The sequence below is a fragment of the Rana temporaria genome, chromosome 6 (genome assembly GCF_905171775.1).
Source record: "Rana temporaria chromosome 6, aRanTem1.1, whole genome shotgun sequence".
Taxonomy (NCBI): domain Eukaryota; kingdom Metazoa; phylum Chordata; class Amphibia; order Anura; family Ranidae; genus Rana; species Rana temporaria.
This window is the reverse complement of record NC_053494.1, coordinates 216,143,801-216,168,644: the sequence shown is the minus strand read 5'-3', so window position 1 is coordinate 216,168,644 and position 24,844 is coordinate 216,143,801. Positions and strand designations below refer to the sequence as shown.

Here is a 24,844-nt window from a genome sequence, read left to right as displayed (position 1 = left end):
AAAATCTCCCCCGCTGTAATATCCACGTCATCTCCCCCACTGTAATATATCCACCATTGCCCCTACCTCACTGTAACATCCACCATTGCCCCCACCTCACTGTAACATCCAGTCATCCACCATTGCCCCCACTCATCACTGTAACGTCCATCATTGCCTCCACTCATCACTGTAACGCCCACCATTGCCCCCACTCATCACTGTAATGTCCACCATTGCCCCCCACTCGTCACTGTAATGTTGTCCACCATTGTCCCCCACTCGTCATCACCATCACTGTTCCAGTCCAACATTGCCCCCACACTAGTAAACACTGTAGTAATCACTGTAATATAATAGCCAGTCCAACATCCAACTAACTGTACTTGCACTGTAATGTCCACCTTTATCCCCCACTCGTCATCACCATCACTGTTCCAGTCCAACATTGCCCCCTCACTAGTAAACATTGTAATAATAGCCAGTTTAACATTGCCCCCACTAGTATAATCACTGTAATATAATAGCCAGTCCAACATCCAACTCACTGTACTTGTTGCACTACGCGCTCTTGCAGAATAAAAGATCCACGAGCAGAGGGAGGGGTGATGACGTCAGCGCGCACCGCCACCGGGTGTACCAAGATGGCCGACCGCTCCGGAGCTAGGCCGAAGCCACAGCCTTTCCTAAGGCAGCAGCGGCGGTGCGCTCCGCGGATCTCATTCTGTGCCGATCCAAACAGGTCGACCTGTTCGGATCATGGATCGGTCACGATCCGTTGCAATACTACTTCCCAATGACTACAAGTGTAAGGACCATTCTTGCCACTGACCATCCCACTAAGGTATCATGAATGGTAGATTTCTAATTTTTAGCAGGGGTTCCCCAAGACCGGAGAACTATTTCAAGGGTTCCTCTGTTTTGAAAAGGTTGAGAAAGGCTGATCTAGAAAGTAATAGGAACCTTCGTGAAAAGTGGAGAAACCAAGTCTCAGGCTGCGTACACACGACCGGTTTTCTCGGCAAAATCCAGCAAGAAACTCGATGGGAGACGTATTCTGCCGAGAAAACCGGTCGTGTGTACACTTTTCGCAGAGAAACCCGTCGGGAAACTCGTCGAGCCAAAAAGAGAGCATGTTCTCTATTTCCTCGACGGGCAATGGGAACATTTGGCTCGACGAGTTTTTTGACAGCCGAACAAGGAACTTGACGGGGAAAACGATCTGTTAACGCCGGTCGAGTTTCTTGGTCGTGTGTACGCGGCCTAAGAAGGCAGGAATCCAAACTAATTATGTTTTTTTTTCCACATTAAGTGTTGTATGCGAAGGTCAAACCGCGGAAAATGACTATTTCAATGAAATCTCATTCTGTTTATATACTTTATCAGATCCACAGTAACTACTATTACAACTATTTCCATTAGCGTTCCCAGTAGCCTCAGGCGTTCCCACTTCTCATTGTGCACAAGGACAAGACCTATAGGGCAAGACGTTACTTAGTCTTGCAGATAAGCAAAACTAAAACGGCGCGTGCCAAATGAACATCGAATCCGGGTTGAATATGAGTTTGACCTGAATTACAAGAGAACGAACCTTATGGCGTGGAACTGCATTGGTCACCTTTGTCCCTTTAGAGAAGTTGTTTCAAACTTGTTTCAGATGCGGGCTTTTGCTTGCTTTAATAAAAAAAATTGTGGCCCCCGATCGTGTCACGGAGAGGCAGAACGGGGGGATGCCTATGTAAACAAGGCATTTGCCTTTTTCTGCCTAGTGACAAGACAGTGATCTACTGCTCCCCGTAATCAAGAGCAGTGATCAGTGTTGTGTCACTGGTAGCCCCGCCCCCTCCACAATTTTTTGTTGTGGCCACTAGGGGCGCACGCCTTCTTTATTTCTATAAGCAGGCTGTAGGTGGGGCTTAATGCCACATACATGATCGGGATTTTGCCCCGGCCAAACTCGCATCGGAATTCCGACGGGAGTAAAAGAGAACCTAGGGCCAGATTCAGAGAAGAAGTACGCCGGAGTATCTGCTGATACTCCGGCGTACTTTCAAATTTGCCGCGTCGTATCTTAATTTGTGATTCACAAAGATACGACGGCATTTGGCTAAAATCCGACAGGCGTACGGCTTCGTAAGCCTTCGGATCTTAGGATGCAATACTTTGGCCGCCGCTGGGTGGAGATCGCGTTGTTTTTCCGCGTTGGGTATGCTAATTAGCTGTTTACGGCGATCCACGAAGGTACGCGCGTTCTTTACGTCGTCGCTAGTCGGCTTTTCGCGTCGCAAAGTTACGGCTGCTATTGAGGTGGTGTAACAATAGACAGCCCATGTTAAAGTATGGCCGTCGTTCCCGCGTCGAATTAAATTTTTAATTTTTTTTGGCGTAAGTCATCCGGGAATACGAAAGTACGTTACGCACCTCGCCATTCAAAACATTACGTCGGGGCGACGTCATTTCGCGCAAAGCACGGCGGGAAATTTCCAAACGGAGCATGCGCAGAACGTTCGGCGCGGGCACGCGCCTAATTTAAATGGTACACGCCCCATTTGAATTAGGCGGGCTTGCGCCGGACGGCTTTGCGTTACACCGCCGTAAGTTTCCACGCAAGTGCTTGGTGAATCAGGCACTTGCGCTGAAAACTTGCGGCGGTGTAACGTAAAGACGATACGTTACGCCGCCGCAGATATCTGTGAATCTGGCCCATATTCTCTATCTAAACTCCGACGGAATTCCTCGGAAAATCCGATGGAAAAACTCCAATGGGGCATACACGCGGTCAGGAATTTCCGATGGAAAAAGTCAGTCGTAGATACATAAGGGGCCCGAAACAGATCGTTCTTCACCACACTGGCTTTTTTTTTTCTCTTTTTTTTTTTGAAAGTTTTTGCTCCAGAAATTAAAACTTTGTGCCTTGCACCATAAAAAAAAAAAACGCATCAAAATCAACGGTCGGATTTAATTTTTAACGCCTTTTATGTCTTCGCTATGGAAATTAACTAAGACCCATACACGATTCACAGTATAATGTTTATACTCTGCATAATATTGGTAAGCGGATTCGTCATTAATATTTTGTTTATAGCAATAAATTTCTAAAATTAAATTGCGCGCCATAGCGAATCCCACCGAAAAAAAAAAGATTATGGCGGCAGTTTAAATGATATCTCGGGGGCGTTTTGATGGTCGATAAAACTGAAAGGGGAAAATAACTGGCATTATTGCTATTTATTAGGCAATTAGAATTATTGTGAAATTGCGCTGCAAACACTGAACTCCAATTTCAGCTTAATTAGTCGTTTTGGAAATACAATTATATGGATTGGCTTTGACAATAGCGTATTTATTGCGGCCTAAGAAATTAGAAATGTTTTGGGAATTTGACAGAGATATAGGGCCAGATTCACAGCGGAGATACGCCGTTGTATCTCTCAGAGTATCTATGCGGCTGATTCATAGAATCAGTTACGCATAGATATCCCTAAGATCCGACAGGTGTAATTGTTTTACACTGTCGGATCTTAGGATGCAGTACCGCGGCTGCCGCTGGGGGGAGTTCGCGTCGTAAACCAGCGTCGGGTATGCAAATTAGGAGCTACGGCGATCCACAACGGATTTTCGCGTTCGCTACGTCGCCGCTAGTCTAGTTTCCCATCGCAAATTTAGTCGTCGTTTTAGGTGCCTTAACTTTACACAGCAAACGTATTGCTGTATAAAGTATGTCCGTCGTTCCCGCGTCGAAATTTTAAAATCAACGTCGTTTGCGTAAGACGTCCGGGAATACGGAATTACGCTGCGCGCGTCGCCGTTCGAAAAAATTATGTCACTGCGCGCAAAGCACGGCGGGAATTTCGAAATGGAGCATTAGGTCCGGTGTGGGAGCGCGCCTAATTTAAATGGCACACACCCATTTAAATTACGTGGGCTTACGCCAGTAAGTGCTTGGTGAATCAGGCACTTGCGATGAAAAATTGCGGCAGTGTAACGTATCTACGATACATTACGCCGCCGCGATTCTAACTGAATCTGGCCCTTATTAATACTTGCTAATTAATTTTAGAATAAGACTAATCCGACTACAAAAATAAAATAAAAAAAATTTAGGATGATTTTTTTTTCTACTACAATTTTTTTTTAATTAAGGATGATTTTTTTCCTACTACAATTTTTATTTTTTTATAATTAAGGAGGATTTTTTTTCTACTACAATTATTTATTTATTTTAATTATGGAGGATTTTTTTTCATACTACAATTTTGAGATTTTTTTCCCTCTTTCTAAACAGCATTTGTTAAAATGTTTTCTCACCTTTTTTAGCATCAAAAACTTGCTTGTTCATCAAGTTTTATCTTGAATTGCCAGTGACCTTTGCGTATAATAAAATTTTATTAGAAAAAAAATCCTCCTTAATTAAAAATAAATAAAATTGTAGTAGAAAAAAAAAATCCTCCATAATTAGCAATAGCGATAGCCTGTAATACCAACCGGATTTTTTTTTAATTAAGGATGATTTTTTTCCTACTGCAATTTTTTTTTTAAATTAAGGTGGATTTTTTTTCTACTACAATTTAATTTTTTTTAAATTAAGGAGGATTTTTTTTCTACTAGAATTTTTATTTTTTATACTTAAGGAGGATTTTTTTTCTACTACATTTTTTTTTTTAATTACGGAGGATTTTTTTTCTACTACAATTTTTTTTTTAATTAAGGAGATTTTTTTCCTCTTTCTAAGCAGCATTTGTTAAAATGTTTTCTCACCTTTTTTAGCATTAAAAACTTGCTTGTTCATAAAATCGCTAAGTTTTATCTTGAATTGCCAGTGACCTTTGCGTATAATAAAATTTTAGTAATTAAAAATAAATAAAATAAAGAAAAAGAAAAATCCTCCATAATTAGCGATAGCGATAGCCTGTAATACCAACCGGATTTTTTTAAATTAAGGGTGATTTTTTTCTACTACAATTTTTTTATGTTTAATTAAGGAGGATTTTTTTTCTACTACATTTTTTTTTTAATTATGGAGGATTTTTTTTCTACCACGATTTTATTTATTTTTTAATTAAGGAGGATTTTTTTTCTACTAAAATTTTATTTATTTTTTTAATTAAGGAGGATTTTTTTTTCTACTACAATTCTTTTTTTTTTTATTATTTTAATTAAGGAGGATTTTTTTTTCTACTACAATTCTTTTTTTTTATTATTTTAATTAAGGAGGATTTTTTTTCCCCCTTTCAAAGCAGCATTTGCTTATATGTTTTCCCACCTTTTTTTAGCATTTAAAAAACTTGCTTGTTCTCACCGTGCAAATCTGTCTAACATATGGCGGAGCGATAGCGATAGCCTGTAATACCAACCGGATTTTTTCACACGTCACTGTGCAATAAAGAACAAAAGATGTTTGAAACTTTATAGTGCATTAAATTAATAACATAGCCACACACTCTCCGGATTGTGTTTTGCGCTTTTGACTTTTTACAAGCGCCATAAAAAGGCATAAAATCGCAAAGTTTTATCTTGAATTGCCAGTGACCTTTGCGTATTTCTGCAGCATAAAAATAATATATATATTTTTTACTCTGCAAGCTATTATAAAAAACAGAAAATGATTGTGGTATGAGGATACATAAGTGGAGGGAGAAGCACAAAGGCGCCACTCTAAGCGTAGTAAATTAAATGATTTTAATGAGCGATATAGATGGACATACTCAGTATGAGGATACATATATTGCTATTTTATATTCCAATATATTTTTATTAATAAAAAAAAAAACACAAAACAACACATAAAAAAACAACATACAAATCATTTTTTATATTCCAATATATTTTTATTAATTTTAAAAAAAAATCACAAAACACAAAACAAAAACCATACAAATCTATTTTTATATTCCAATATATTTTTATTAATTTTAAAAAATATTCACAAAACAAAAACCACACAAATCTATTTTTATATGAGGATACATATATTGCTATTTTATATTCCAATATATTGTTATTGATTTTCAAAAAATTTCACAAAACAACACACAAAAAAAACACAAATCAATTTTTATATTCCAATATATTTTTATTCATTTTCAAACATTTTCACAAAACAGCACAAAAAACACTCAAATACATTTTTATATTCCAATATATGTTTATTAATTTTCAAAAATTTTCACAAAACAGCACAAAAAAAGAACACAAACAAATCAATTTTTATATTACAATATATTTTTAGTAATTTTAAAAAAATGTTCACAAAACAACACACAAATAAAAACACACGAATCAATTTTTATATTTCAATATATTTTTATTAATTTTCAAAAATGTTCACAAGACAACACACAAAACAAAAACCACACAAATCTATTTTTTTTTTAGCAATATAGATGTACATAATCAGTATGAGGATACATATATTGCTATTTTATATTCCAATATATTGTTATTCAGTTTCAAAAATGTTCACAAAACAACACAAAAAAAACACAAATCTATTTTTATATTCCAATATATTTTTATTAGTTTTCTAATTTTTTCACAAAACAACACACAAATTAAAACACACAAATCTATTTTTATATTCCAATATATTTTTATTAATTTTAAAAAAAATTCACAAGACGATTCACACAACAAAAACCACACAAATCTATTTTTATTTGAGCAATATAGATGTAAATACTCAGTATGAGGATACATATATTGCTATTTTATATTCCAATATATTGTTATTCAGTTTTAAAAATGTTCACAAAACAACACAAATCTATTTTTATATTCCAATATATTTTTATTAATTTTCAAACATTTCACAAAACAGCACAAAAAAAACACACACACACAAATCAATTGTTATATTACAATATATTTTTATTAATTTTCAAAAAAAATTCACAAAACAACACACAAATAAAAACACACAAATCAATCTTTATATTTCAGTATATTTTTATTAGTTTTCTACATTTTTCACAAAACAACACACAAATTAAAACACACAAATCAATTTTTATATTACAATATATTTTTTATAAATTTTCAAATATTTTCACAAAACAGCACAAAAAAAAAACACTCAAATACATTTTTATATTCCAATATATTTTTTATTGATTTTCAAAAAAAATCACAAAACACAAAAAAACAAACACACAAATCAATTTTTATATTCCAATACATTTTGATTAATTTTCAAAAAAAAATCACAAAACAACACAAAAACAAACACACACATCTATTTTTATATCCCAATATATTTTTTATTAAATTTCAAAAAATTTCACAAAACAGCACAAAAAAAAACACACAAATCAATTTTTATATTCCAATATATTTTTATTCATTTTCCAAAAATTTCACAAAACAACACACAAAAAACACACAAAATATGTTTTAAGAACTAAGGAGAACTTTAGATAACATTTTTTTTTTTTATATTATTTTAGGCAATTCGTATAGTAATCAAAATTTGCTATATAGGTTTTAAAGGAAGTCCATAGGAAGAGATGAAGGGTTAAGCACATGCCATCTACAGGCAGTTTATAAATGGCGCAGATAGGGGATTAGACCCTCCCCCCAGGGCTGATAGGTTTGAAGATGCTATCATCCCCAATGAAACAGTATTTTAAAAATATATATATATTATGACTTCGGCTCCGGAAGAATTGGCTGCCCAATGACCAGGCCATTTTTTGCGATTCGGCACTGCGTCGCTTTAACTGACATTTGCGCGGTCGTGCGACGTGGCTCCCAAACAAAATTGGCGTCCTTTTTTCCCCACAAATAGAGCTTTCTTTTGGTGGTATTTGATCACCTGCTGTTTTTATTTTTTGCGCTATAACCAAAAATAGAGCGACAATTTTGAAAAAAAAGCAATATTTTTTACTTTTTGCTATAATAAATATCCCCCAAAAATATATAAAAAAAACAATTTTCCTCAGTTTGGGCCGATACGTATTCTTCTACCTATTTTTAGTAAAAAAAATCGCAATAAGCATTTAATGATTGGTTTGCGCAAAAGTTATAGCGTTTACAAAATAGGGGATAGATTTATGGCATTTTTATTATTATTATTATTTTTTTACTAGTAATGGCGGCGATCAGCGATTTTTATCGTTACTGCGACATTACGAAATTCATACAATGTAACAATGCATTCTATAAGAGAAAATAACAATATTAATGAACTACATAGTAATCATTATACAGCTGGAAGTCAACAGATGACTATATACATATATATATATATATATATATATATATATATATATATATATATATATATATATATATATATATAATGTTTGGGGGTTCTATGTAATTTTGATGATTTTTATATGTAGGAGAGAAATGTCAGAATAGGCCTGGTTGTTAAGTGGTTAAATAACCGTAAGACAATACCATATCAGCTTTTCTTTTCCTTTCAGAGTTTCTCCACATTGCGTCCCGTTGGGGGGGATTAATCACTCCAATATTTTGCACGGTGCAGACAGCTATTTGTCTTGACTAGAAAACTGTCTCCGTAATGTGATTTGCGTTCTGCTCTCCATTTTTTAATGTGCCGCTAAGTAAAGAAATGAGCCAAGTTTTGATTTTTTTCTTTTCCAAAGTTCAGCTTTGGAGGAATTCCAGTCTCTGGGAAGCCCGGCGCCTTTCTGAAGAGGAATTTTCACGGCTGCATCGAGAACCTGTACTACAACGGAGTGAACGTCATCGACCTCGCCAAGAGACGCAAACCTCAGATCTACATCGTGGTAAGAGAGGCTTGTGGGTGTGCCCTTCACTTCCCGAATTGTGTTTATTTCAGTAGTTTTTGCACATTTGTGTCCGGTAGGATATAAAATTATAACCCTGGGGAAATTAACGACAGAAAATAATTTTTTAATTCTGAAGGCTCATTTTTTTGTTGTTGCGCTCCCTATGAAGTATGGGCCAGATTCATCAAGGGGATACGACGGCGGATCTCCTGATACACCGTCGTATCTCTGAGATCCGATGGTCGGATCTATGCGACTGATTCATAAGAATCAGTTCCGCATAGATCTCCCTTAGATCCGACTGGTGTAAGGCCCCATACACACGATAGAATCCATCCGCTGAAAAATCCCAGCAAATGGGTTTCAGCGGATAGATCCTATGGTGTGTACACTCCAGCGGATCTGTTTCCGCGGATATTTATCCCCTGGGATGGATTCCAGCAGATCAAATATTCGCTGACATGCTAAACAAATCTATCCGCTGGAATCCATCCCAACGGATGGATCCGCTGGTCTGTATAGACTCACCGGATCCATCCGTCCGAAGGGATCCCCCGCATGCGTCGTAATGATTCGACGCATGCGTGGAATTCCTTATATGACAGCGTCGCGCACGTCGCCGCGTCATAATCGCGGCGACGGCGCGACACGTCATCGCCAGAGGATTTCGGCGCGGATTTCAATGCGATGGTGAGTACACTCCATCGCATGGAAATCCGCTGAAACCCTCGAGAGGATTTATCCGCAGAAACGGTCCGCTGGACCGTATTCGCGGATAAATCCTCTCGTGTGTATGGGGCCTTAGTGACTTACACCAGTCGGATTTTAGGCTGCAATCTACCGCCGGCCGCTAGGTGTCGTCGCAGTTTTTTACGCGTCGGATATGCAAATGAGGAGAACCGCCGATTCAAGACCGAACGCCTGCCCGTCGCTTTTTTTTTTTACGTCGTTTGCGTTCGGCTTTTTCCGGCGGATAGTTACCCCTGCTATATGAGGGGTAGCTAATGTTAAGTAGGGCGGTCATTCCCGCGCTGAGATTCAAATGTTTACGTTGTTTGCGTAAGTCGATCGGGAATACGGATGGCCGGAATTTACATAGCCGCAGAAAACATTGACGTCCTAGCGACGTCATTTGGAGCATGCGCACTGGCAAATTTCGCCGGCGACGCATGCGCAGTTAAATCGGCGCGGGAACGCGCCTGATTTAAATTGTACACTCCCCCTAGCAGCGGAATTTGAATTCCGCCGGGGGAGTTACGATCCGACGGTGCAATTTTCGAGGTAAGTGCTTGGTGAATCATGCACTAGCCTCGCTAAATTGCACCGGCGGATCGTAAATCAGATAGATTACGCGAATCTAAAGATCCGCTTACCTATCTGAATCTACCCCTATGAATTCAAAGTTTTACTTCAAAGATTTGCTTGCTGAAAATGTAGGCAGAAGTTAAAGTGTAAGTAAACCCCCCCCCCCATGGTGTTCCACCAAGGAAGCCGCCATCTTGGCCTCCGTTTAATCTACAACGGCCATGATGCTGCACATGTGATCCGTTATGACACCAGACATTGGATGGTTTGACAGTTTGGTTGAGAGCACAACCAATGGCAGTGTTACATTTCCGGCACGTGCCTTAAAAAATAAAACAGTTTTATGGATGCGTTTACTTCTGCTTTAAAGAGTTAAGTGGTGCTAAACCAGGAGTCCTGAAACTACGGCCCTCCAGTTGTTCAGGAACTACAATTCCCATCATGCCTAGTCATGTCTGTGAATGTCAGAGATTCACAATGCCTCATGGGAGGTGTAGTTCTGCAACAGCTGGGGGGCCGTTGTTTGAAGATCCCTGTGCTAAACCAACTTACTCAGTTCCGTTCCAAGGTTTTCCAAGTTCAGCCGAGCTGTCCCAAGCCTTTCTGAGTATTTCCGAGGCTATACGGTGCCCCCCCCACCTCTGGCCACATGCGGTATTGCATGCCATAGAAGTCAATGCTGAACAAATTATCTTTGTTTCCATTGACTTCTATGGGGAAACTCGCTTTGATATGAGAGTGCTTTGGATTACGAGCATTCTCCTGGAACGGATTATAGTCGTAATCAGGGCTGCCATCAGGGGGGTACAGGCATTACACCTGTAAGGGGCCTGGATGGCAACCCCCCTTTTTTTTTTATTATTATTATTTGCAAGGGGCTCGGAGTTCCCCAGGGCCTCAGATGGCAACCCCCCTTTTAAAAAAAAAAATATATATAAAAAAATGTTTTCACTTTTTTTTTTATATATATATTTTTATTATTATTATTATTAAAGGGCTCAGAGGTCCCCAGGGGCCTGAAGGTCCCAGGGCCCCAGACGGCAACCCCCCTTTTTTATTTATAAAAAGAAAAAAAATGTTAATTATTTTTTTTATTTTTTTTATTTTATTAAATGGCCCAGAGGTCCCCAGGGGCCCAGATGGCAACCCCCTTTTTTTTAATTAAAATTTTATTTTTTGCAAGGGGCTCAGAGGTCCCCAGATGACAACCCCCCTTTTAAAAAATGTTTTCACTTTTTTTTTTAAATATTTTTATTTATTTTTGTTTTTAATAAAGGGCTCAGAGGTCCCCAGGGGCCCGGAGGTCCCAGGGCCCCAGATGGCAACCCCCCTTTTAAAAAAAAAAAAAATTATAAAAAAATGTTTTCACTTTCTTTTTTATATATTTTTATTTATTTATTTTTGTTTTTATTAAAGGGCCCAGAGGTCCCCAGGGGCCCGGAGGTCCCGGAGGCCCCAGACGGCAACCCCCTCTTTTTTATTTAAAGAAAAATATTTTTTTATTTTTATTAAAGGGCCCAGAGGTCCCCAGGATGGCTACCCCCCTTTTATATATATATATATATATATATATATATATATATATATATTTCTTTTTATTTATTTATTTTTTTGTAAGGGGCCCAGAGGTCCCCAGGGCAACCCCCCTTTTTATATATTTTTTTGTTCGTCAGCACCCAAAGCCCCCGACCTCAATCCGTGGCACCTCCCTGCTTCTCTAGTCACACCCCCCCCGCGCTTCTCAATTAGCGGCGGCACCCCCCCCGCTTCTCAATTCGCGGCAGCCCCCCCACTTCTCAATTTGAGGCGGCAGCACCCCTCCAGGAGGGCCCATGCCTGAATCTGTGCAAGGTGCCCCATAATTCCTGATGGCGGCCCTGCTCGTAATCCAAGGTTCCACTGTAGTTCCATATCCCCAATCAGATTGGCGTCCTCGGCACCAGGCTCGCTCATCATCGCGGTATAATTGATGACTAAGTATCTTTGCATTATCAATTATAATGCTGTATGCAGAGCCGTTATGACTGATTGGGCTGTGAGCATTAAGTTACGGCGGCGTGGCGTCATAATAACGTCGAGTAATATTGGATGTATGCATTATTATCATCAGTCAATGTAATCTTGCTGGTGTAATTAGGAACCGAGGAAATGTTTCTCCGCAGAATGATATCCTCAATATCAGAGATAGCGCACATCTGATAGCTCATCATCTCCAGACCATTAAATACAACAGCTGAGAATAACTCAAGGTAACAAATGTCTGATCACACTGCAGAGACGGCACGCCGCCACGCCGCCGCCGGTCTGCGAAACGGAGATCTCCGTCTGCAAGGCTGAAGAGTTATATCCAGTCCTGGCGACCTTCCTCGGCGACAATATACCGAATTATACCTCCAGCCTCTGCGAAGATCGTCAGAGTATTATTCTCCAATGCTTTTATTATAGCCGCCGCTGGAGCTGGTGGTTTATTATCGTCTCCAAAGGTGAATTGTTGGGTACACGTAACGGCGAACCGCCAATGCCGCGTACACACTATCGGAAAAACTTGACAAGAAAACCGTGGATTTTTTTCCAACGGAATGTTGCATACACACGATCACACCAAATTACGACCGTCAAGAACGCAGTGACGTACAACACTATGACGAGCCGAGAAAAATCAAGGGCCAGATCCACATAGAAATGGATCGGCGCAGCGTATCAGAGATACGCTACGCCGCCGTATCTTACCTGGCTTTAAGTCGAATCCAGGAAGATTTCGCGCCGTAAGTTACGGCGGCGTAGTGTATCTCTCGGCGCGTAATTCAAAACGGCGATCAGGGGGCGGGTTTCATTTAAATGAATCACGTCCCCCGCGCTGATAGAACTGCGCATACTCCGTTTCGAAATTTCCCGCCGTGCTTTGCGCGAAATGACGTCGCAACAACGTCATTTTGTGAACTTAGACGTGACTTGCGCCCATCCCTATTCACGGACGACTTACGCAAAAAAAAACAATTCAAATTTCGACGCGGGAACGACAGCCATACTTAACATGGCATGTCTAACTATACGCAAAGTACCAGCTTTAACTATACGCCGGAAAAAGCCGACTAGAGACGACGTAAAAGAATGCGCCGGCCGCGCGTACGTTCGTGGATCGTCGGAAAAAGCTCATTTGCATACCCGACGCGGAAAACGACGCAAACTCCACCCAGCGAACGCCAAAGTATTGCATCTACGATCCGAAGGCGTACGAAGCCGCACGCCTGTCGGATCGAACCCAGATGCCGTCGTATCTTGGTTTGAGGATTCAAACTAAAGATACGACGCGGGTAATTTGAAAGTACGCCGGCGTATCAGTAGATACGCCGGCGTACTCTCTCTCTAGATCTGCCCCTAAGTTCGATGATTCCGAGAATGCGTCGAAATTGACTCAGAGCATGCGTGTTTTTTTTTTTTGAGCGTCGGAATTGCATATACAGACGATCGGAATGTCCGAGCAGAACTTTTCTTGTCGGAAAAATTTGAGAACCGGCTCTCAAATTTTTGTCTCTCGGCAATCGCGGCAAAACCGTCCCAAGTTTGGGGTGCCATTAAGAAATAATGGCGACGCAAACGCGTTTCCACATTTTGCCGCCACCCTGAAATCGCGGGCAGAATCGCAGCGTCTCCTCCCACGATCCAGAACGCTTAGGTGTGAATGGAGCCTTTACCGGTATGCTAAGCTGACACGGCATCATCAGTCAGCAAGCTGTTATCCTTAAGGCTGCATTCACACCTGAGCGTTTTGTCGCCTGAAGCGCGACGCTCAAAAACGCTAGAGGGGAAAAAATACATTATTCTCTATGGAGATGGTTCACATCTGCATGCCAATACGCCTGACGCCGAACGCCTGAAGCCCAAACAAGTTCTGGACCCTTTTTTGTCGCTCGAATTGAGCGTATTTGGGCGTTTTACATTGGTGACCCTAGACCTGTACAAAATCGCAGTAAAAAACGCCACGTTTTGCCGCGGCAGATCGCGGTAAAAAATGTTGTGTTTTGTCGCGGCAAATCGCGGTAAAAAAACACCGCAAAACGCTACGCTCAGGTGTGAATGCAGCCTGAAGGGGTTGTAAAGGTAAATGTTTTTTCACCTTAATGCATCCTATGCATTAAGGTGAAAAAACATCCAACGGTACCGGGCCCCCCCCCTTGTTTTACTTACCTGACCCCTCGAAAGTCCCGCGCGCGTCCACGTGATCCTCTTCGGTTCCCAGCCTGGCCGTTGATTGGTTAGGTTGGACGGATTGATAGCAGCGCAGCCATTGGCTGGCACTGCTGTCAATCACAGCAGATGACGCGACGCGCCAGAGGGCGGGGCCGAGTGATACAGTCGGCAGCTATACCCGCCGCTGTATCACGGGAGCGCGCTCGCAAAAGCTTTCCACCATGCGGGCTCGCATGAAGGTGGAAAGCTTTTGCGAGGAGGAGCCGAGACAGCCGCCGAGGGACCCCAGAAGACAGGGTTAGGGGACACTCTGTGCAAAACAAGCTGCACAGTGGAGGTAAGTATTACATGTCTGTTATTTAAAAAAAAAAAGTTTGCCTTTAGTGACCCTTTAATTGGGCAACCATCAAAACAACTTGTTTTGGCAGATCAGGCCTTAATCATGAACTGATTAAGTGTGAAGGTGGGTAGAATGTAGCGCTGAAACCTGTTGAACAATAAAGTGCACAAAGGGAATGAATATTCTAATTACTCATTCCAAAAAAAGAAGCGAATCTAAAAATCCCACATGGTGAACGTATGAATAGTCCGATAACATGAATCCAAAACTGATTAAGGCCTGATCGTCCGAAACACGTTAGATGATTAAGCATGATCTATGCTGGATTAGCTGCAGTGGAGGGCAGGGGAGACATTGGAGGTTTAATAGGCTGCTGATATCTCCATTAAAAGGACCTGTCACCTGCCCATGTTATCACATGGGGGGCTTGATAGCCCCCTGTGTAATAGCAATAAAGATACATGAAAAAAAAAAGAAGTGTTAAAATAATAAAATCGCAGTAAAAAAAAACAAAAAAAACATGTTGACATGTTTGTTATCTATTTACTCAGTGTAATCTGATCTTTTTTTATTCAACCAAAAAATTGGGTATATTATTGTGTTTGTGTGTACCAAAGTGATTTTATTGTATTTTATTTGTTTGGTAAACAGCACAAACATTGTTTAACAAATTTCAGGAAAAATATAATTGTTTGGGAAGGTGATGGTTATTTTTAATGTGTGCGAAAATAAAAATAAATCATGTGGAAACATTTGTTGCATTTTGTTGCAATATAATTTTTTTTATTTATCTTTTAGGGGAATATCACCTTTTCCTGCTCTGAACCTCACATCATCCCCATCACCTTCACCAGCCCCAGCACCAGCTACCTCCTCCTGCCCGGCACGCCGCAGCTCGACGATCTGGCGGTCAGCTTCCAGTTCCGGACGTGGAACGGCGACAGCCTCCTTTTGTCCACCAAGCTCTCCGGAGATTCCGGGTACCTCCTCCTCCAGCTGTATTCCGGGAGGTTGCTGCTGATGATTCAGGAGAAGCTGCCCAACATTCTTCCGATAACCGCAGGTAACGATTTACAAAACGCACGTTTGATGTTTCCAACATCCGGCCTTCCCTTTGGACAGATTTACAGTCTCCTCTTCTGACTCCTCTGGTTTCACTGCACACTTAGCATGTCTCACAGTGTTCATTAGACACTGCAGCAAGTCACACAGAGCTTTATTTCCTGAAGATGTCCAGCATCATCTAGCTCCCCCCCCCCCCCCCCCCAATATGACTGTCCCTGGCCTGCAGATAAATTAGTGTGGATGGATCTACTTTTAACTACAGCACCACATCCCTGAAATATCAGTTTGGGGTTGAATAATCCATTAACCACTTAAGACCCCTTTAGGCAGCTAAAGGACCTGGCCAGGTTTTGCGATTCGGCACTGCGTCGCTTTAACAGACAATTGCGCGGTCGTGCGACGTGGCTCCCAAACAAAATTGGCGTCCTTTTTTCCCCACAAATAGAGCTTTCTTTTGGTGGTATTTGATCACCTCTGCGGTTTTTATTTTTTGCACTATAAACAAAAATAGAGCGACAATTTTGAAAAAAAAAACAATATTTTTTACTTTTTGCTATAATAAATATCCCCAAAAAAGATATAAAAAAAATGTTTTCCCTCAGTTTAGGCCGATACGTATTCTTCTACATATTTTTGGTAAAAAAAATCGCAATAAGCGTTTATCGATTGGTTTGCGCAAAATTTATAGCGTTTACAAAATAGGAGATAGTTTTATTGCATTTTTATTAATATTTATTTTTTTACTACTAATGGTGGCGATCAGCAATTTTTTTCGTGATCGTGGCATTATGGCGGACACATCGGACAATTTTGACAAATTTTTGGGACCATTGTCATTTTCACAGCAAAAAATGCTATAAAAATGCATTGTTTACTGTGAAAATGACAATTGCAGTTTGGGAGTTAACCACTAGGGGGCGCTGAATGGGTTAAGTGTGACCTCATATGTGTTTCTAACTGTAGGGGGGCGGGGCTGGACGTGTGACATCATTGATCGTGTTTCCCTATATCAGGGAACTCACGATCAATGACACTGCCACAACGAAGAACAGGGATGGTTTGTTCACACACACCTCTCCCCGTTCTTCAGCTCTGGAGGACCAATCGCGGGACACCGGCGGCGATTGGGTCCGCGGGTCCCGCAGGCGCGGTCACGGAGCTTCGGACCGGGTCACGTGCACGCCCGCGACCCCACGGCTGGGCTTAAAGGGCCACGTACAGGTACGTGGATGTGCCCAGCTGTGCCATTCTGCCAACGTATATCGGCGTGAAGAGGTCCTTAAGTGGTTAAAGAGAAACTTCAGGGGTGCCCATCCTTTTGAAGAGCAAGGGCCACTTAAGCAACTTGGGGCCACATTCACAGAAGAGATACGACGGCGTATCTCCTGATACGCCGTCGTATCTCTTTTCGTATCTATGCGGCTGATTCATAGAATCAGTTACGCATACCCTGTTTCCCCAAAAATAAGACCTACCCTGAAAATAAGACCTAGCGTTATTTTCCCGGAGGGCTGCAATATAAGCCCTTCCCCGAAAATAAGCCCTAGTTAAAAATGCTTGTAAAATCCTCTAATCCACTATATTACAGTAGTATATAATGTACAATGTGTGTGTTTCTGGAATATAATTGCGGGGAAAAGAGCTCCGGCGGGTAACAGAAGTGCAGAGCGGCGCTATAACAAATGTATTTGGCACAATTATATTACAGAAATGCACACATTGTACATTATATACTACTGTAATAGAGTGGATTATAGGATTGTACAAGCATTTTAACTCGGTTCACACTGGGGATTCCTGACAGTAAGGGAGGGAGAGGGGGAGAGAAGACAGCAAATTACATGGTAAGACCTACCCCGGAAATAAGCCCTACTGTGTCTTTTGTTGGCATAATTAATACGCTATGCCGCCGAAAGTTTACACGCAAGTGCTTGGTGAATCAGGCACTTGCGCTGAAAACTTGCGGCGGTGTAACGTATAGACGATACGTTACGCCGCCGCAGTTATATGTGAATCTGGCCCCTGGTAACCAGTCGCGGACCACAATGAGTGGAGTGGGTGGATGGCAGCCCACCCGGCTCTATAGAGCCCACTCTACTCTCAGCACACCAAACTTGCAGGCAATGGAAGTCTATGGCTCAGTGCAGGTAACCCACAGGTGCTCTTCTCTGTACCTGTGGATCAGTTTGAAAGCAGCCCAGTAAGCACTGCAGAACAGCTATGCCCGTATATACACTGTGATTTTAGTAATAAAAACTTGCCTTTAATAACAGTATTCTATTCTATTCTATCCCAGAGCAGGAGGAGGTCGGGGGCCACATCAGAGGGCTTCCACGGGCCACATGTGGCCCCCGGGCCACTGGTTGGACACACCATGAATCCGTGTTTGTATTTTTTATTTAGTAGAAGGTTTTGACCCTGAGGAAGCCCATTTCAGGTTGAAACATGTTGGGATCCACAAATGTCCACTAGTGATGGTTTGAGGAGCCATGTCATCTGCTGGTGTTGGTCCTCTGTGTTTTATGAAGTCCAAAGTCAGCTCAGCCCTCTACCTGGAAATTCTACAGCTCTTCATACTTCCCCCTGCTGACCAGATTCATGGAGAAGCAGATTTAATTTTCCAGCAGGACTTGGCACCTCCCACACTGCCAAATGTGCCAATACCTGACGGCGGCCGTGCAGCGTTAAAAAGTCGCGCTCCTCCTTGTCCTGTTCCGTGATAGGCGGAAACAATGAACACAGTGTCTGCTGGGAAACTGAGTGTTCCGCCTATCACGGAACAGGAGAAGGAGGAGCACGACTTTTTAACACTGCCTGGCCACCGCCTGAATATGAATGCCACGGACTCAGGTACACGGACTCGAGTATAAGCCGAGTGGGTCATTTTCGGGCTGAAAAACTTGGCTTATAAGGGCTGCCATCAGGGGGGTACAGGCATTACACCTGTAAGGGGCTCGATGGTCCCCTTACAGGCCCAGCCGGCCCCCCTCCCGATGGTCCCCAGGGCCCCTTACAGACCCGGCTGGCCCCCCTCCTTTTTTTTTTTTTGCATTACACCTGTTACGGGCCCAATAGTCCCCAGGGTCCCTTATAGGCCCAGCCAGCCCCCCTCCCGGTTATTTTTTGCATTACACCTGTAAGGTGCCCGATGGTCCCCAGGGCCCCTTACAGACCCGGCTGGCCCCCCTCCCATTTTTTTTGCATTACATCTGTAAGGGGCCCGATGGTCCCCAGGGCCCCTTACAGGCCCGGCTGGCCCCCCTCCTTTTTTTTTTGCATTACACCTGTTAGGGGCCCAATAGTCCCCGGGGTCCCTTACAGTCTCAGTCAGCCCCCCCTCCCGTTATTTATTTATTTTTATTTGTCTTTTGCATTACACCTGTAAGGGGCCCGATGGTCCCCAGGGCCCCTTACAGGCCCGGCTTGCCCCCCTTCTTTTTTTTTTTGCATTACACCTGTTAGGGGCCCAATAGTCCCCAGGGTCCCTTATAGGCCCAGCCGGCCCCCCTCCCGTTTTTATTTTTTTTGCATTATACCTGTAAGGGGCCCGATGGTCCCCAGGGCCCCTTACAGGCCCGGCTGGCCCCTCTCCCATTTTTTTTGCATTACATCTGTAAGGGGCCCGATGATCCCCAGGGCCCCTTACAGGCCCAGGCCCGGCTGGCCCCTCTCCTTTTTTTTTTGCATTACACCTGTTAGGGGCCCAATAGTCCCCAGGGTCCCTTACAGGCTCAGCCATCCCCCCTCCCGTTATTTTTTTTATTTTTATTTGTCTTTTGCATTACACCTGTAAGGGGCCCGATGGTCCCCATGGCCCCTTACAGGCCACCTGTTAGGGGTCCAATAGTTCCCCAGGGTCCCTTACAGGCCCAGCCGGGCCCCCCTCCCGTTTTTTTTTATATATATTTTTTTATAATTTTTTTTTAATTACACCTGTAAGGGGCCCGATGGTCCCCAGCCCCCCCCCCCCGCGCTTATTATCTCGCGTCAGGAGTGAAGAGATTACACTTGTTTTGTTTTTCGTCAGCACCACCCCCCCCCCCCCCCTCAAGGGGGCCCTGCCTAATGCTGTGTAAGGGGCCCCAAAATTTGTGATGGTTTATACTCGAGTATATACGGTAAGTTTATTTTGTTTTTGTTCGTTTTTTGCTACATAAAGTTTTAAAACAATGTGAGAATCATCAGCCTTAAGTGAGGAGACATTCCTATAAGCAGCGATCCCCGTTCGCCCGTAATACAATGCAATGTGTGAGAATGCGGAGGTCGCCTGTAATGGGAAATAACTGGAACAAGCAGTTTGTAGTGAGAAGAGCATCATTATCTCCAAGCATCCACTTTGTACCGGACACAATATAATGGACTTTACTGATCAGAACAACATTGCTCGTCTGCTCCGTAAACTAGGAATATTATTATTTATGTATTTATTCATTTATTTTTGCTTCACTGCATTCGCTTTGCTTATTTTCTTCTCAAATGAAAATAAAAACAAGGCTTTCAGGAATAAAAAGGCCTCTTCATTTTTTTTCAGGTAGCTTTTTAAATGACGGCTTATGGCACACGGTGGCGATTAACATCAGGAGACACCGAATCACGCTGACGTTGGACAACGGAGCTACGCCACCTGTCCACGTCACCATCCCCGCACGGATTTCCACCGGATATCAGTATTATTTTGGAGGTGAGCAAGAATCCGAAAAGCTGAACTCTAGGCCAGGGCCTTTGTAACGGTATGGCCCGTGATGCCCAGAGACTTTTGAAGGATGCGGGGTACTCCTGTGCCAGCTTCACTAATGACTCTTGGGTCTAGGGTCATCCTATGTCCTTTAGGGGCATAGGATGACTGAGAACTGATATCTCGGATTACATGAGATGGGACATTAATGATAATTCATGTATTGCAGGAGATCTTGAAATATTTCAAGGTGGTTAATTCTGACCCCAACAGCTCAATAACAGAGTGACTCATTCATGTGGGAACACACATAGACTGTTGAGGTGTTAATTAAGTCTGGCTCCTAAGATATTTCATGGTGCTATGCTAACTAGCCCTGTATTGTGTGAAAGTTCTATTGATGCTAATATGTGTTGTGAGTTAACACACTCTAAAAGTCATGTCTGCCATGTCAGCTGTAGTAATTGATTCATGTAGATTCGGTGCCAGAATGTCTGACTGGGATGTGGATTGAGGGGGACTCGTTAAGCACCCATTGTGTGATGTTTTGGGTGGAGTTGATTCATTGTTCACTTGGTTTCTAAACTGTATATAACAAGGCTAAGTTACCATTAAAGCATTCATTCGTTTTGGAACCAGAAACAGAGCTGTGTGTCTCGTTTGGCTGGGGAATTCCAATGGATCGTGTCTGCTGGATTGTCGGAGTGTCGGATAAGCATGTCGTGGGTCCCCAGGTGCACAGGGGCCCGTGATAACCTTGCATTACATCATAATTGCCAACTGTGCCAGATTTGCTGGAACAGTCATGTTTTTTCTAAGCTGTCCCAGAACGGCCGTGTCCCAGAACCTGTACTGTGCCCCCCTGATCCCAGGTTTGTGCCCTTCTGATCCCCCTTCCTGACCCCCCCTCCCCCTCATACTGTGCCCTTCTGCCTGTTGGTTAGAGTTTGATTTATGGCTAGTTTTTTATTGTCTAAAATCTATTTTATTGAAAGCACTGTTAAATGATACATTTAATTTTGTCAACTATTTTTACGTTAATTCTTGAGAGTAGGTGTGTAAAATTGGGCAGGCTGGTAGGGGCCCAAGTGCATTACTTTTCCCAGGGGCCCATGGTGCTATTAAGACGGCCATTCCCTAGGCCAGGGGTCGCCAAACTTTTCAAAAAAAGGGCCACTTTATTGCCCTTCAGACTTTAGGGGGGCCAGATTGGGGCCAGCAAGGGAAGAAAATGTTACGGGCCCGGCATCAGTGAGAACAAATATGGCCTCAGGGTTGGTGGTAAATAGGAACAGGAGTATTCCCCCTATTAGTAGGAGGAGTAGTATCCCATCATTGGTATCAGTGGATAATATAGTGCCCCATTGTTGGTGTCAATGGGAGGAATAGTGCCTCATGTCAGTGGAAGGAATTGTGCTCCAAGGGCCAGATAAAGGCTAGCAAAGGGCCACATCTGGCCCTCGGGCCACAGTTTGGAGACCCCTGCCCTAGGCAAACCGCTGATTACAATACATATATATGGGTGCCAATATGCCTGCCAATGGATTTTGTAACTCTGTTCACATGTCGTCTAGACAAGGGGTCTCAAACTGGCGGCCCTCCAGCTGTTGCAAAAACTACACGTTCCATCATTGCCTTTGCCTGTGGGAGTCTTGCTTGTAACTGTCAGCCTTGCAATGCCTCATGGGACTTGTAGTTTCGCAACAGCTGGAGGACCACCAGTTTGAGACCCCTGATCTAGAGTCTAGACCATTTCTCATTCCTTTATTAAAGGGGAGGTTCACCCTAAAAACGACTTTCCCTTTTTACACTGCCCCCCCCACATTACAAAACGATTATGCCTATTACTTTTTTTTTATGCTGTACATACCTTCGAGTCCCGCGGGAGTGGGCGTTCCTAACATGGTGGTGATTGACGTTTTGACAAAAAACGAGCTCCCCCCGTCGCGTAAGCCGCGTCACGATTGGCGAAAGGAGCCGAACGGCGAGTCGGCGCTATACTGCGCCTGCGCATCGCCGTTCAGCTCCTTTCGCCAATCGTGACGCAGCTTACGCGACGGGGGGAGCTCTTTTTTGGCAAAACGTCAATCACCACCATGTTTTTTTTGTACAATTCTCCTGTAAGTGGGCGTGGCAAGGGGTGTGTCCTATGCATGCATACTTTTGCAGAGTGACCCCATGGAGAAGGTGTCCCTTTCAGAGTAACCCCATGGTGCATGTGTCCCTGTCAGTGACCCCATAGAGGAGGTGTTCCCTTCAGAGTGACCCCATGGTGCAGGTGTCCCCATCAGTGACCCCATAGAGGAGGTGTCCCCATCAGTGACCCCATAGAGGAGGTGTCCCTTTCAGAGTGACTCCAAAGAGCAGGTGTCCTCATCAGAATGCCCCTATAGAGCAGATGTCCCTATCAGTGATCCTGTAGAGGAGGTGTCCCTTTCAGAATGTCCCCATAGAGCAGGTGTCCCCATCATTGATCCCATAGAGCAGGTGTCCCCATCAAAGAACAGGTGTCACCGTCAGATTGGCCATCCTTTAATTTTCAGTTGTGAACCATCACATTAGATGGGTAGAGCCCATCTAAGTAAAGAGTTTACCTGATGGATAAGTCCATGAAGCCAGACAGGCAGGGAATGGTAGCTGGGCGGAGAAACTTGCTGGAAAGGACAGAGAGCACAAGTGATGTCATTGGTACTAGTACGCCGGCGGTTCTAGCAACCAATGACGGTAGTCAGGGCAGCCATCCCAAATTTTGGGGCCCCTTACACAGCTTTAGGCAGGGCCCCCCTGGAGCAGAGAACTGGGGGGTGCCCTTCTCTCTCCTGCCACGAGATGATAAGCGGGACGGGGGAGGGTTGGTGCTGACGAACAAAACAAAGTCAAGTCTTCTCATCTTTCTCCTGCCACAAGTTGCTAAAGGTTGGGGGGGGGTTCAGACAAAAAAAAAAAAAAAAATTAAAAAAAGAAACAGGGGCGGGGGGGGGGGGGGGGGGGGGGGGTTCGCCCCTGCCACAAGTTTCTAAATGGGGAGGGGCGACCAGGGCCCCTGTGGACCATCGGGTCCCTCACAGGTGTAATACCTGTACACCCCTGATGGTGGCCCTGATGGTAGTGCAGTGGAAGACTGGCGGGCTGATGGTCCTGGATGGGAGCCTCAGGCCCCGTACACACGACCGAGTTTCTCGGCAGAATTCAGCCAGAAACTCGGTCGGAGCTGGATTCTGGCGAGAAACTCGGTCGTGTGTACACTTTTCAGCGAGGAAGCCGACGAGGAACTCGTCGGGCCGAAAAGAGAACATGTTCTCTATTTTCTCGTTAGTCAATGGGAAAAGTCGGCCTGCTGAGTTCCACACTGTACTCGACGAGGAACTCGATGTGTTTGGCACGTCGAGTTCCTCGGTCGTGTGTACGGGGCCTCAGTCAGGCTGGTTCCAGACAATGGTCGAAGGCTGGTGTATCTATCTATCTATTGAGATAGAGAGAGAGAACGAGAAGAAGCTTAAATAGTTGCAAACTTTCAAATTAAAGAAAACAACTTAATAAAAATTGATTCAACATACTGTATTTATTGGCGTATAACACTCACTTTTTTACCCTGAAAATAGAGGGTAAACTGTGCCTGCGTGTTATACGCAGGGGGCTGTGGAAGTTTTTTTCCTGAAACATCCCTTTTAAAGTAGGGGGGGGGGGGGTTATACGCCTGTGCGTGTTATACGCCGATAAATACGGTATATATTTATATAAATGATATAGAATGACAGAGAGGTAATATAAATGTAAAAAGAGACCTAAATCCATCTGCAACATGGTCCAAAGGTGAATTTAGACTGTACCTTGACTGCTATGAAATGAACTTTTCTCGTTCTTTTGGCGGTGTAGACTCAGGCGTCCCTCAGGCGTCAATGAAACGGAATAAACCAATAAAGGAATGTAAATAAATTTGACCCGCGATGATCAGATCAGCACAAACAATAAAAGAACGCACTAAAAGTTGTGCTCTTCTGCCGAACGTTTCTTCATGATGAAGCCTATGTAATAAAAAGAGACATCAGGAATATTGAGATCTTCGGGGTCATCCGTCAATAACGCTCATAAAAAAAAAAGTAAACGTGTTATATGAAATTTGATGAGGCTCGTTGTCTCTCTCTTCACAAACAGGCTGCCCGGATCCTCCGTCCGACTGCGTCAATCCCATTTCTTCGTTCCAAGGATGTTTGAGGCTCATCTTCATCGATAATCAGCCCAAGGACCTCATTTTGGTTCAGCGCGGCATGCTGGGAAATTTCAGTGACTTGCAGATCGATATGTGCGGCATAAAAGACAGGTAATTTGATATTGTTTGTATCAAGTAGAAATGGAGTTAAAAAATTAAAAATGTTATGCGTCAAAAGTATAGACACCCTGGGCCAGATTCAGAAAGAGATACGGCGGCGTATCTCCTGATACGCCGTCGTATCTCTGAGTGCGCTCGGTCGTATCTATGCGCCTGATTCAGAGAATCAGTTATGCATAGATATCCCTAAGATCCGACAGGTGTAA

At 43.0% G+C, this 24,844-nt stretch overlaps 1 protein-coding gene across 1 annotated transcript in view; it reads left to right on the top strand.

The window, feature by feature from the left end:
* The window catches only part of LOC120944456 (contactin-associated protein-like 5), a 189,918-nt gene that overhangs the window by 5,439 nt on the left and 159,635 nt on the right, over positions 1 to 24,844 (top strand). Inside the window, exons 3-6 of the mRNA XM_040358515.1 lie at positions 8,586 to 8,729; positions 15,367 to 15,631; positions 20,165 to 20,314; positions 24,464 to 24,629. Of these exons, the coding sequence (XP_040214449.1) occupies positions 8,586 to 8,729; positions 15,367 to 15,631; positions 20,165 to 20,314; positions 24,464 to 24,629 (725 nt within the window). The remainder of the gene's footprint in view (positions 1 to 8,585; positions 8,730 to 15,366; positions 15,632 to 20,164; positions 20,315 to 24,463; positions 24,630 to 24,844) is intronic.